This window comes from Thalassophryne amazonica, chromosome 16, assembly GCF_902500255.1.
Source record: "Thalassophryne amazonica chromosome 16, fThaAma1.1, whole genome shotgun sequence".
Lineage (NCBI taxonomy): Eukaryota > Metazoa > Chordata > Actinopteri > Batrachoidiformes > Batrachoididae > Thalassophryne > Thalassophryne amazonica.
Genome location: NC_047118.1, coordinates 48,079,203 through 48,092,498, shown reverse-complemented (window position 1 = coordinate 48,092,498; position 13,296 = coordinate 48,079,203). Strand labels below are relative to the sequence as shown.

General features: G+C 41.1%; 2 protein-coding genes across 4 annotated transcripts in view; both read left to right on the top strand.

The window, feature by feature from the left end:
- The window catches only part of LOC117527533 (ferritin, middle subunit-like), a 50,346-nt gene extending 47,136 nt beyond the window's left edge, over positions 1-3,210 (top strand). For 2 of the 3 annotated variants that reach the window (XM_034189925.1, XM_034189926.1), the window contains 3 exons: positions 2,562-2,708; positions 2,802-2,927; positions 3,050-3,210. In XM_034189925.1, the coding sequence (XP_034045816.1) occupies positions 2,562-2,708; positions 2,802-2,927; positions 3,050-3,205 (429 nt within the window). In that variant the 3' untranslated portion in view covers positions 3,206-3,210. Of the gene's footprint in view, positions 1-2,023; positions 2,140-2,561; positions 2,709-2,801; positions 2,928-3,049 lie in introns of all 3 variants that reach the window. The other variant, XM_034189927.1, reaches the window with a different exon arrangement.
- Positions 3,211-10,092: 6,882 nt separating this feature from the next.
- LOC117527536 (ferritin, middle subunit) lies at positions 10,093-11,561 on the top strand. The gene is made up of 5 exons (XM_034189931.1): positions 10,093-10,110; positions 10,210-10,333; positions 10,653-10,799; positions 10,901-11,026; positions 11,397-11,561. The coding sequence occupies exons 2-5, from the start codon at positions 10,232-10,234 to the stop codon at positions 11,550-11,552; spliced, it is 531 nt and encodes a 176-aa protein (XP_034045822.1). The 5' UTR covers positions 10,093-10,110; positions 10,210-10,231; the 3' UTR covers positions 11,553-11,561.
- Positions 11,562-13,296: the final 1,735 nt, after the last annotated feature.

Below are 13,296 nucleotides of genomic sequence, written 5' to 3'. Positions count from 1 at the left end.
TTTTCAAAAACTATATGGATTTCATTCATATGTTTTTACGTCAGACATGCTTGAACCCTTGTGCGCATGCGTGAGTTTTTCCACGCCTGTCGGTGACGTCATTCGCCTGTGAGCACTCCTTGTGGGAGGAGTCGTCCAGCCCCTCGTCAGAATTCCTTTGTCTGAGAAGTTGCTGAGAGACTGGCGCTTTGTTTGATCAAAATTTTTTCTAAACCTGTGAGACACATCGAAGTGGACACGGTTCGAAAAATTAAGCTGGTTTTCGGTGAAAATTTTAACAGCTGATGAGAGATTTTGAGGTGATACTGTCGCTTTAAGGACTTCCCACGGTGCGAGACGTCGTGCAGCGCTCTCAGGCGCCGTCGTCAGCCTGTTCAAGCTGAAAACCTCCACATTTCAGGCTCTATTGATCCAGGACGTCGTGAGAGAACAGAGAAGTTTCAGAAGAAGTCGGTTTCAGCATTTTATCTGGATATTCCACTGTTAAAGGAGATTTTTGTAATGAAAGACGTGCGGACGGATTGCAGCGTCGGGACGCAGCCGCCGCGACGCTCCGCCACACGAAAAACACCTCAGTTGGAAGCCTTAAGGACAAGTTGGAACATGTCCAGCTGTTAAACAATTTCTCATATACTCACTCCACTGAAAGCCATCAAAAGCTGCCTGGATTTTACAAATGGTTATCAACACGGAGGTGTTTTTCCTGTGCCGCCGCACCGCGCCGGCTGCGTCCCGACGCACGGACCCGTCCGCACATCTTTCATTAAAAAAATCTCCTTTAACAGTGGAATATCCGGATAAAATGCTGAAACTGACTTCTTCTGAAACTTCTCTGTTCTCTCACGACGTCCTGGATCAATAGAGCCTGAAATGTGGAGGTTTTCAGCTTGAAACAGGCTGACGACGGCGCCTGAGAGCGCTGTGCGACGTCTCGCACTGTGGGAAGTCCTTAAAGCGACAGTATCACCTCAAAATCTCTCATCAGTCGTTAAAATTTTCACCGAAAACCAGCTTAATTTTTCGAACCGTGTCCACTTCGATGTGTCTCACAGGTTTAGAAAAAATTTTGATCAAACAAAGCGCCAGTCTCTCAGCAACTTCTCAGACAAAGGAATTCTGACGAGGGGCTGGACGACTCCTCCCACAAGGAGTGCTCACAGGCGAATGACGTCACCAACAGGCGTGGAAAAACTCACGCATGCGCACGAGGGTTCAAGCATGTCTGACGTAAAAACATATGAATGAAATCCATATAGTTTTTGAAAAAAATAAAAAGGACCTAAACTTTATGGACAGACCTCGTATATATATATATATATATAAACGTTTTTGTTTGTTTTGTTTGTATGCATGTGAATGCAGCTTAATGAAAAGAACTTATGGCGTTGAGTTATAGTCTCAGTATATCGATATTAAATTGCGACATAACGACTTTAAAATAGACATTTGTTTTAGATAATTACATTAAGGCTCTTGTACAGTTCATTTTAGTATTCGAGAATTTGTTTTTGTTGTTGGTGCAGTTGATGGTGAAGCACTAGCTGCCTTTTTTCGCTCATTTCGCTTTAGTTTAACTGGCTCAAGCTGCTCTCTCCACCCTAATGGCCGCCGTGCGGCACGCCGCTAGTCACGTGATGTCCATTCCAGTCTATATTTCCATGCTTCACACCACTAGTTGTCGCAACTCTCAGTATATAGACATTCTGATTGCTCCTGTCGCTCATCCTTCAGTTCACTGTCTGATTGGGTGAATTCCTAAAAAGCCCACCCACTTTATCAATCATGTCACATACGTCACATGTCTGTGGTGTATAAATGAGCCAAATCATCGCACCTGGGAAGAAACAAGGAGGAGTTTTTGTTGTGACAGTTTTTAAACAGAACTTGTAGTTTGTCCCATTTTGCAACAGATTTGCACTCTGGTAGCTGCAGCTTTTTGTTCAACATCTACTTTAATAGTGCTGGAGGACTCAACAAAAGCTTTTATTTATGTTTTACTTTTTTCTGTTAAAGTAAAATCAAGGAACACCAGCAAAAATGGAGTCTCAAGTCCGTCAGGACTTCCACCGTGAGTGTGAGGCTGCCATCAACCGGATGATCAACATGGAGCAGTTTGCCTCCTACACCTACACTTCTATGGTAAGAGGAAATTATACTTTAAGGATTTTTAGTGAATATTAGCATGGTGGCTTCGTGGTTAACACGGATGACTCGCAGCATGAAGGTCATGGGGTTACTTCCAACCCCGTGGAGTGTCTAACTGTATTTAGGATGGGTAAAATGCAAAGGACAAACTTTATTCCCTGTATGTACAATGAAAATGAAGGCTTTGATTCAGTTGTCTTCATCTTTCTGCTCTTGTGGTACTCGACCCTTTAATGAAACCATCCTTGACACTCTTGTTTTTCAAAGAAAAATGCTGTCATACATGAGTTGCTGACTTCAGTGTAAAGTGTCCAAACTAGTAAATGTATGAAATCTATACTTAAAGCTTTTTTGTTTGTTTATAATATTCCTGTAACTTTTTTACTTTCCTGCAAGTTCTCTCTCTCTCTCCACAGGCTTTCTACTTCTCCCGAGATGATGTGGCCCTTCCAGGCTTCTACAGTTTCTTCAAGGAGCACAGTGAGGTGGACCGTGAGCATACTGAGAAGTTCTTGTCCTTCCAGAACAAGCGAGGAGGCAGAATCTTGCTGCAGGATATTAAGGCCTGTGCTAACTTTGGTTTTATTAAGTTGTATGAGACTTGATGTGCACTTGGACTGAAGCTTATTGCAGAGGATAACACTTGGTTTATGCAGAAACCAGAGCGTGATGAGTGGGGCAGCGGGCTGGAGGCCATGCAGTGTGCTCTGCAGCTTGAGAAGAATATCAGTGAAGCTCTGCTGAAGCTCTACAAACTGGCCTCTGAACATATAGATCCTCATGTAGGTTTCATATCGAGCCATGTGCTTCATATGATGATTTAATGACTGAGTTGCAGTACAGAAAACTGCAAACCAACTTCAGTCCTGTCAGTGAGCTCATGATTTCTCCATCCTGTCTGCAGCTGTGTGACTTCCTGGAGGCTCATTACCTGAACGAGCAGGTGGAGACCATCAAGAAGCTGGGTGACTACGTCACCAGCCTCACCAGTATGGATGCCCACAACAACAAGATGGCAGAGTATCTGTTTGACAAGCACACTCTGGGTGGCAAGAGCTAAATGCAGAAGCACCTCAGTGTCCTGTGACAAAATGTTTGACAAATTCAAAATCAATTTTGAGCTGTACCATGTCTATTTATCTCAAAGGGTAACACTTAAGTTAACTTGGGCTGCATTATTTCAACATCTTGAGGTTACTGTGTTTATAATCGGATAAATTAAAACTCAAACTGGGTGTAGTCCTGTTACACAACTGAGAATTTGGTGCCACAGCATGATAGTACTTATCCAAAATACAAAGACTACTTAAAGCTGTTCCCATGTTACAGGCTTTTTTTACTTGAGACTGTAGAACAATAAGAATTTGTCTTGCATGCTATAACATGTAATGTTGCCATAGAACATGAAGTATGGCTTAAAGGAAAAGAGAACCCACTGATCAAATACAGCTGGGGAAATGAACTGGGCTGTAAACTGATGCTTATCAATGAAAATGGAGCGCTTGCAACTGAAATATCCGCCTTGAAATTAGGCATTAAGGCAGAATTTGACAATTTCATAAATGCTGGCACTCACACTATTTCAACCACTCAGAAAAAAAAACCCTCTGTAAAAGCTTTCCCTCGCTGACCGTTTTCCTGCTGAGCAAACGCAAAGCATTTAAACTGTGGGGAAAAAAACATTTCTAAATGTATCAGCGCTCACGGGAGTAACTAAACACTGAAGGATTTTGGCTCCCCCCCCCCCCCCCAATTCAGTGAAGGTGAAGCTGTTTGGCTGCGCCTTCACAGCCCCAGGATGTTAAAGTTCCTGATTTTTCAGCAACAATTCAGTTCATTTTTTTGGAAATCCATGCTCTGGCACAAACCATTTGAACCTGAAAGCCAGGCGGAAATTTGCCATTACCGGTGAATTAACACTCATCTCTGGTGCTGGCTTGCAAAAGAAACAGCTCGCCTTCAGTGCAGAAACCTTCCTCCTGCCATTCAGCAGTAAACAGCGGGTATCAGACATGATTTCTCTCCAGTATCGGAAAATCCTGCAGGTTGGATTGGGAAATTCTGATCCACGAATTACGTCTGTATTGGAACCTGATAACTATCTGAGATGTTGATTGCCACTTACGTGCTTTGCTCCTTCTATCCTGAAGGTTAGCACTGACAGAGTTGTGAACCTCTGCCCATGTGACTTCACATGTTGCTGTTCCAGCACCGGCATGGCCGCCTGCTGGTGGCTTTAGACGAGCCATACAAAAATGCTCTTAACTTTAACATATCGCACATGCCTACAACTTTTAATATGGACTTATTTGTTACATAATTCTGCCAAAAAGTATTGTGACTACAATGATTTGAAGATGAAATCACACGAAGGAAGCTCAATAACACCATATTTGCAACATATCTTGAGACATGGTAAAAATGACCGATGGTCAGCTGTCCACATTGGCATCTGGGGCATATTTTGACACTTTGTAAAAATTATTTTTTTCAACTATAAATTTTAACAATCTGGCATATCATTTAAATGTGTAAATATGTTCCATTATATTACAAACATCATACAAAAGTTCTATAGCCATAGCTAGTATATTTATTTGATTATGAACTCTTCAGATAACGAACGACATCCAAAATTTTGGGTTTCCTACCATTGAGGCTTTTGTGGAAGGGGGATCATACTGGATACACCAAAACTGCCACAATTTCCCAACTCTACACCAAAAGTTTCAAAGCTATGGGGCATATAGGGAGCTCATTAATGTGCAAAGTTGGCAGAAAACACCATTTTCACAATATGTGGAAAAATTCACAAAAATTTCAAAAGGCTGTAACTTCTGTTTGCACGATACAGACCTAATATTTGGCATTTCACCATAACTTTGAATAGGAATAACATATCAAACTGACCGAACAGAACTGAGGGGTGACCTGGGAGCCTCTGGGTGACTTGAGATGAAATGGCCCTGCAGTGACATGTACATAGCCCAGAGTCTTTTTTTTTTTTTTGGAACATATATTTGAAACAGTTTTCCTTGTAACAATAAAAAAATAAACTGAAAATGTCTTATTTCCATCCTTCCATATTTTCCTTCGTACAGTGCTCGTTTGTTTTCTGTAACACACCTGTTAAGTGATGACTGTATTTTCAAGAGATTCAGATATTTGGGGCAGAGCAGAACCACCTTTGCAACAAATTCATCCACTAATGTTGGAAGCAGATGTGAAAAGTAGAAATTATGGAGGTGTTTCATGTGTCAGTAAAGACTTTGTTAAATGAAAAGTCCAACTCCAGGTGCTCAGTTGGTGCCCAGATAAGCAGCTGCAGACATCACTGTCAGTTGGACCTGGAGGGATGTAAAATAAAGTGTAAAAATATGGCTGTTTATTTTAATCAGGGCTCACATGTATCCCATCACATTAGTTCATACATTATAATTAAGAAAATGTACTCACCTGGAGATCTGCCTTTACCTGCGATGCATGAACATCCTGCTGTTTGTGTTTCACGTGACGCTGAAACTCAAACCCAGGCTTGGTCATGAGGGGACTTTAAGGCTTTTGCTGGACTCTCTGTCTGCCTTAAGGTAAATAAGTTGTCTCCCAAAACCTCTTTTAACAGAACAAGACCGACCTTATTACTGTGCAGGTCCTGATACGCCAAGTTCAGATTGTTCATTGCCTTACTGCCCGAAGCAAGTGTTAAGAATGTAGCTTAAAATGCTACCGTACCGGTATGTTATCTTAGACCACTTCTTCATGTCGTCCTCCCACCTCTATATTTGTAGACAGCGGGATTGTAATGTCTTGTTTGAGCCGTGACAGCTGGTGTTCCTACATGGTTTATGTCTCTAATCATCGTAGAAAGTGGATTAGTGCGAACAGTTAACATGTAAACAAAATCCGGTACCGGTTCATACCGGAAATCTCACCCATAATTCACACAAGGCCTCATGGGGGCTAGGAATAAGGTGGGTTAGGGTTAGGGTTGCGACTTGGTTGTGTCAGAAGTGACATCGTCTACATGTTATGTCAACGTTTCCCAAAATATTTTATTCAGCTTGAATTTTGGAAAAGCAACAAATCACAAAACCTAAAAAGCAATGGTATCTTAACAAAGCGGAGTTTGCATCAACTTGTTAAACCTTCACTCACTTGTGAGTTTTCCTAGTTTTGCCAGGAGCTTTGGAGCTATTGATAATCTTTCTTTTCAAGTTACACATTGGGACAACATTGCAACCCCTGGCAAAAATTATGGAATCACCGGCCTCGGAGGATGTTCATTCAGTTGTTTAATTTTGTAGAAAAAAAGCAGATCACAGACATGACACAAAACTAGAGTCATTTCAAATGGCAACTTTCTGGCTTTAAGAAACACTATAAGAAATCAGGAAAAAAAATTGTGGCAGTCAGTAACAGTTACTTTTTTAGACCAAGCAGAGAGAAAAAAATATGGAATCACTCAATTCTGAGGAAAAAAATTATGGAATCATGAAAAACAAAAGAACGCTCCAACACATCACTAGTATTTTGTTGCACCACCTCTGGCTTTTATAACAGCTTGCAGTCTCTGAGGCATGGACTTAATGAGTGACAAACAGTACTCTTCATCAATCTGGCTCCAACTTTCTCTGCTTGCTGTTGCCAGATCAGCTTTGCAGGTTGGAGCCTTGTCATGGACCATTTTCTTCAACTTCCACCAAAGATTTTCAATTGGATTAAGATCCGAACTATTTGCAGGCCATGACATTGAGCCTATGTATCTTTTTGCAAGGAATGTTTTCACAGTTTTTGCTCTATGGCAAGATGCATTATCATCTTGAAAAATTATTTCATCATCCCCAAACATCCCTTCAATTGATGGGATAAGAAAAGTGTCCAAAATATCAACGTAAACTTGTGCATTTATTGATGATGTAATGACAGCCATCTCCCCAGTGCCTTTACCTGACATGCAGCCCCATATCATCAATGACTGTGGAAATTTACATGTTCTCTTCAGGCAGTCATCTTTAGAAATCTCATTGGAACGGCACCAAACAAAAGTTCCAGCATCATCACCTTGCCCAATGCAGATTCGAGATTCATCACTGAATATGACTGTCATCCACAGTCCACGATTGCTTTTCCTTAGCCCATTGTAACCTTGTTTTTTCTGTTTAGGTGTTAATGATGGCTTTCATTTAGCTTTTCTGTATGTAAATCCCATTTCCTTTAGGCAGTTTCTTACAGTTCGGTCACAGACGTTGACTCCAGTTTCCTCCCATTCGTTCCTCATTTGTTTTGTTGTGCATTTTCGATTTTTGAGACATATTGCTTTAAGTTTTCTGTCTTGATGCTTTGATGTCTTCCTTGGTCTACCAGTATGTTTGCCTTTAACAACCTTCCCATGTTGTTTGTATTTGGTCCAGAGTTTAGACTGTGAACAACCAACATCTTTTGCAACATTGCGTGATGATTTACCCTCTTTTAAGAGTTTGATAATCCTCTCCTTTGTTTCAATTGACATCTCTCATGTTGGAGCCATGATTCATGTCAGTCCACTTGGTGAACAGCTCTCCAAGGTGTGATCACTCCTTTTTAGATGCAGACTAACGAGCAGATCTGATTTGATGCAGGTGTTAGTTTTGGGGATGAAAATGTACAGGGTGATTCCATAATTTATTCCTCAGAATTCAGTGAGTCCATATTTTTTTCCCTCTGCTTGGTCTAAAAAAGTAACTGTTACTGACTGCCACAATTTTTTTTCCTGATTTCTTATAGTGTTTCTTAAAGCCAGAAAGTTGCCATTTGAAATGACTTTAGTTTTGTGTCATGTCTATGATCTGCTTTTTTTCTACAAAATTAAACAACTGAATGAACATCCTCCGAGGCCGGTGATTCCCTAATTTTTGCCAGGGGTTGTGCTAGACTGGATAACAGAATTGCAAGTATCTTCCACTCATAAAAGAAAATAAACATTCATCAACAGAACTGATTGTTTTACACAAAATAAGTGTAACGTGACGTTCAGTGACATCACGTTCAACAATGTCATAATAATAATAATAAGGCACCTTTCATTAATAAAAATCTCAAAGTGCTACAGGGAAAAAATAAAACCAAGGATAAATAAGAGAATAAAAACATAAAATCTTAAGATAAAAACAGTCATCAGTATGTAATAAAACCAAAATAAAATTAATAAAATAAAAAGACGAAGATGCAAAAGATTCACATTATTGAGATCTGTGAGAGGCCTGTCTAAACAGACAAGTCTAGAGACTTTTTTTTTAAAAGCTTAAGCTCCCTCAGATGATCAGAGAGGGAGTTCCAAATATGAGGAGCAGCTGAACAGAAGGCCCTGTCTCCCATGGTTTGAAGTTTGGTACGAGGGGAGACAGAGAAGATTAGTGTTGTGATTAGTGTAACGGGAGGGTGTGTGGGGAGTGAGGAAGTCTTTGAGGTAAGCGGGGGGTATTGCCATGGATGCATTGGTGGGTGATGATAGGTGTAATGTGCTCCTGTTTACATACTCTTGTCAGAATTCTAGCTGCACTGTTTTGAATGTATTGGAACTTTTGGAAGTATTTCCAGAGATCCCAAAGAGCAGGGAGTTACAGTAGTCAAGCCTGGAAGAGACAAAGGCATGGATGAGTTTTTCAGCATCAGTGATGATGTCATACTGCAGTGAGTGTAGTTTCAAGTTGTTGAAATGGTACCCAAATATCCATGAGTGGAATTGAAAAGAAGTGAAGTCTGTGTGGCCTAAAGGACTACCTGAGGAACAGCAGTAGGCACAGACAAACCAGTGACCCGGTGTAATTCCTGGTAATTACCCCTCAGAGAACATGGCCACTGGGCAGGAACCAAATCATTGATGCTTTTCCTCTTAACCACAACAATTGGTCCATTGTGCTCTGATGAAGACATCGATGCTAGGTGAAAGATTTGCTCTCTGCCTGCTGTTGGCATTTTTCCTTTAGGCTACAGGTAACATGTGGAGGTCTGTGAATATTTGTATTGAACAGTAGCCTAGGTTTGTGTGTGTGATTTTGGTCATTCTGTATGTCATTAGTGACTGTCGCAGATGGGAATGTGGCTATGTGTGCGTATGCCTGTGAATGTGGCAGAGGTTTAGCAGAGAGCTGTCGCGACACATGAGCGCATAGCACACTCATAAAAATTCCAAGCTCCCCCATAGCACCTGCAGAAAAATATCTCTGGAGCCGCCACTGGCTGGCTGGTTCCCTTCTCCTCCTCTGGAAGAATTGTTTAATTTGTTACTGTGCTCATTTTTGTGTATGTTTAATTTTTGCTGCATAAAATCCTATTCATGAATAATTTTAGCTCAAGTGTTGTGTTTTTCAATGACACAGAAAAACCTTATGTGCTGTGAACAAAGTGTGACTGCCACTGTAAGTGAAGGCAAATAACATATATCAGTTTAAATTTAGCAGCTGTTAAGAAAAACAAAATTCAGAAAATGCAGCTGCCTGTAATAAACGTGATTTCACTTCAATTACTTGAATTGCAATATGAGTGTTTTTAGGCAACATATAACATGCATAAAGTGTGTACTGTTATTTATAATATATCTGATTTGGGTCAAAATGGACAACAGTGGTCAGTACTGTACAGTTAGGATGTGGAAAACAAAAAAAAGTAATTACTTCCTGTTTGTGACGTCGCTCTCACAAATGGGCGGAGCAGGTGTGTGCCTGCCTCTTTAGCGGAGGAGGCTGGAACCAGCCAGCCTATCCTGCTCAGCTGCATCAGCTCAACGTCTGATTGGCTGAATTCTTAAACAGCCAACCAATTTTTCTTCGTAATACGTAACATACGTCACATCTCGCGTATAAAATGCCAAACTCTGGTTGTGCTGTTTTGTATCAGCTGTGAAGAAAATTACAAGGAGTTCTTGCTTCAACAGTGTTTGAACGGAACTTCTCTCTTTGTTTCGTGCTACAGCTTATTTGTGTTCAGGTAACTACATTTTAGTTTTTATTAAATTGTTACAGGGGGGAACAATTAGCAGAAAGCTATATTTATTAAGGTTTTTCCTTTTTACTGTCTTGGATAAAGTAAAAATAAGGCGCCAGCAGAAATGGAGTCTCTGGTTCGTCAGAACTTCCACCGTGAGTGTGAGGCCGCCGTCAACCGGATGATCAACATGGAGCTGTTCGCCTCGTACACCTACACTTCCATGGTGAGAGAGAATTAGATTCATTTTACGAGGAATTCATGTTGGTCTGCTTGAGCCTTTCTCCCCCAAACTAGTTCTTTTTTTTTTTTTTTTTCCATTAACAATCATGTCTATAACTGACTATCACAGTACAGCATGTTGCCAGATAAGGAGGTAGCCATCCTCCAACTATGCTTGTAAACGAGGAAAACGACTCTCATGTCTGGGGTTTCTGCCATCACTCTAAAGTGACCAAACTAGCAAATGTATGACTTGGTTAATACTGAAGAACGTGTGTGTGAATGAATGATGGGTGACAATGATCTAATCGCTCTTGCCACAGGCTTTCTTCTTCTCCAGAGATGATGTGGCTCGTCCAGGGTTTTGTCATTTCTTCAAGGAGAACAGTGAAGAGGAGCGTGAGCATGCTGAGAAGTTGTTGTCATTCCAGACCAAGCGAGGAGGCAGAATCTTCCTGCAGGATGTCAAGGTCTGTGCTAACATTTTTAAAATTTTATTTACAGTTCTAAAAGACGTCATATGCCTTTTAGACTGAGGTTTAGTGGTGAGGCTGACACTTGGTCTCTGCAGAAACCGGAGCGTGATGAGTGGGGCAGCGGGCTGGAGGCCATGCAGTGTGCTCTGCAGCTTGAGAAGAATATCTATGAAGCTCTGCTGAACCTCCACAAACTGGCCTCTGAACATGCAGATCCTCATGTAGGGTTCATATAGATCCATGTGGTGATTGTTGTATAAAATGACAACTTTAAATGTCATCTAATGCGTGGTTCACACGGCAGGATTTTAAAATTGGTCTCAGGTTTTGGAAACTTACAGGTACACACATTGAGATAAAAAAAGAAAAATCATAGATGCAACAGGTTTGGTTGTTCAGCCACACGGTGAAAGATGAGATTATCTTTAGCATCATAACAATTGTTGGGGCGTCCTTAAGATTGTCGGAAGGAGATCAGGTCAGCTATCGACCTAATTATCTTGCTGTGTGAACCAGGCTTAACTTGCGCTGCAGAAAACCACTAATTTCAGTCCTGCAAATGAGCTCATGACTTCTCCATCCTGTCTGCAGCTGTGTGACTTCCTGGAGACTCATTACCTGAATGAGCAGGTGGAGGCCATCAAGAAGCTGGGTGACTACATCACTAACCTCACCCGCATGGATGCCAAAAACAACAAGCTGGCAGAGTATCTGTTTGACAAGCACACTCTGGGGGGCAAGAGCTAAATGCAGAAGGTCTAGAAGCTAAGAATCTGTCTGATTTGGGGACGTTGATTCTAAACTCATCCTACTGACCACTCAAATTTGTCTTTGATGGCTCCTTATAGCACTGTTAATTAATGAAGCCTCCTGTGACTGTTGCTGGCAAATTCCAAATAAACATTTTGAGCTACAATATTTCTGCACTTTTTCTTCTTTTAAATCTTGAAGGGCTTCCAAATGAGCTTCCTGACTTAAGATAACTTGGAAGACTTATTTCAATTTTTTAGCTTCTCTGGTTATCTGATAACTTTGGTGCCACAGGGTGGCAGCATTTCCTTACATGGCTGCCTAGCTAACTCAAATTGTGTGATGCTATGACAGGGCCGTATATAGGAATGTGAAAGGGGGGGGTTCAAATCCTTGATTTGGGGGTCCAGTGGGCCACAGGGCCCCGGTGGGGTCGAGGGGCAACACCCTTGTGGGGGGCTAATGGGGGCGAAGCCCCCGACGCAGAAGCTTTTTGAGGATTTCGAGGGGTAAAAAGCTACATAAATTTCATTTGAAACCCAAAATGTATCATTTTTAGGAAATACATTTTTATATACAAATAGTCCTTGCTTGGGATTGGATCAGTTGCCATAAGAACCACTCAGGAAGAACCAAGATAATATTAATGCAAGCTTTGCAACCCTGTCGGTTGAAAAAAGTCACGCATGCGCACAAAGGTTCAAGCTTGGCTGATGCAAGCGCACATGATTCAAATCCATATAGTTTTTGCAAAATAAAGGTTGGATGGTTTTCTAACAGACCTCGTATTTAGCGGCATTAATATTCGCGTTTACATTATGAATATGTACATATATGTACGTTATGTATTAAAATAGCGGTATTTAATTTGGCGACCTTGTTTAACTCGCGAAATTCGCATAATAAATCCCATGCGAATATTTGCACCTTTACAGTAGTTGCAACAGGAAGGAGAAGCTCCCTTTATTTCTCAGCTTATACATACAAACGTTTTTACAAACCAGACAACTGTAATTGTCTACATGGGTATTTACAAGCCTATTAATCTGTTTGATATCAGAGGAGGATAGGGACCAGGGAGCAAAAATTCTCAACCCCCATGGGAAAAGTTTATCTAGCAGTTTCCCCTTTCATCACTTGATTGCTCTGGCAGAGGAAATTGAAACTTGAGGGTGTGTGATAATAGCTGTGTAACAGTTAGTGCTTGTTGCTTATCATTGAAAAGAAAATACATAACGTTGATATCCAGATCAGAAAAAAATCAGAATTCTCAGTGGGGGGGGGGTTCGGTTGAACCCCCTCTATACGGGCATGCTATGAGAAGGTTGGTGCCAGTATTTTCCTCCAGATTCCGTAGTGTCAAGCAGCTGAATCTGGCGTCCCCATATAGTGGGACGCCAAAGATGCAGGTAACTTAAACTTCCCCAGTCCAGGCTGGTACTCATTTACAGCTGGGTGGACTGAGGTAAAGTTGTCTTTTTGCCCACTTGCACACTCATGTTAACTGCACAAAATGGAACAAGAGTATTGTGCAAAAGCAGTGTCCAGACATAAGTAGTGGGATTTGAACCCAGTGATATGGAAGTTTACCATATAAATTCCAAACAATATCTGGATGCACTGGAATCTTGAGTGATATTTGCATCAGTTGAGTAACTTGTCCCTGACAACTGAAATTTGTTTTGAATGATCTGAAGACTTAGTAAAATTGTAAATTAACTTTTTCTCTGTATTAGCTGAG

Bases quoted from the DNA above. Each gene is read 5' to 3' on its own strand.
- LOC117527536 (XM_034189931.1), top strand. From the start codon at position 10,232: ATGGAGTCTCTGGTTCGTCAGAACTTCCACCGTGAGTGTGAGGCCGCC. The intron at 10,334-10,652 runs GTGAGAGAGAAT...CTCTTGCCACAG, and splicing joins CGTACACCTACACTTCCATG to GCTTTCTTCTTCTCCAGAGA. The intron at 10,800-10,900 runs GTCTGTGCTAAC...TGGTCTCTGCAG, and splicing joins TCTTCCTGCAGGATGTCAAG to AAACCGGAGCGTGATGAGTG.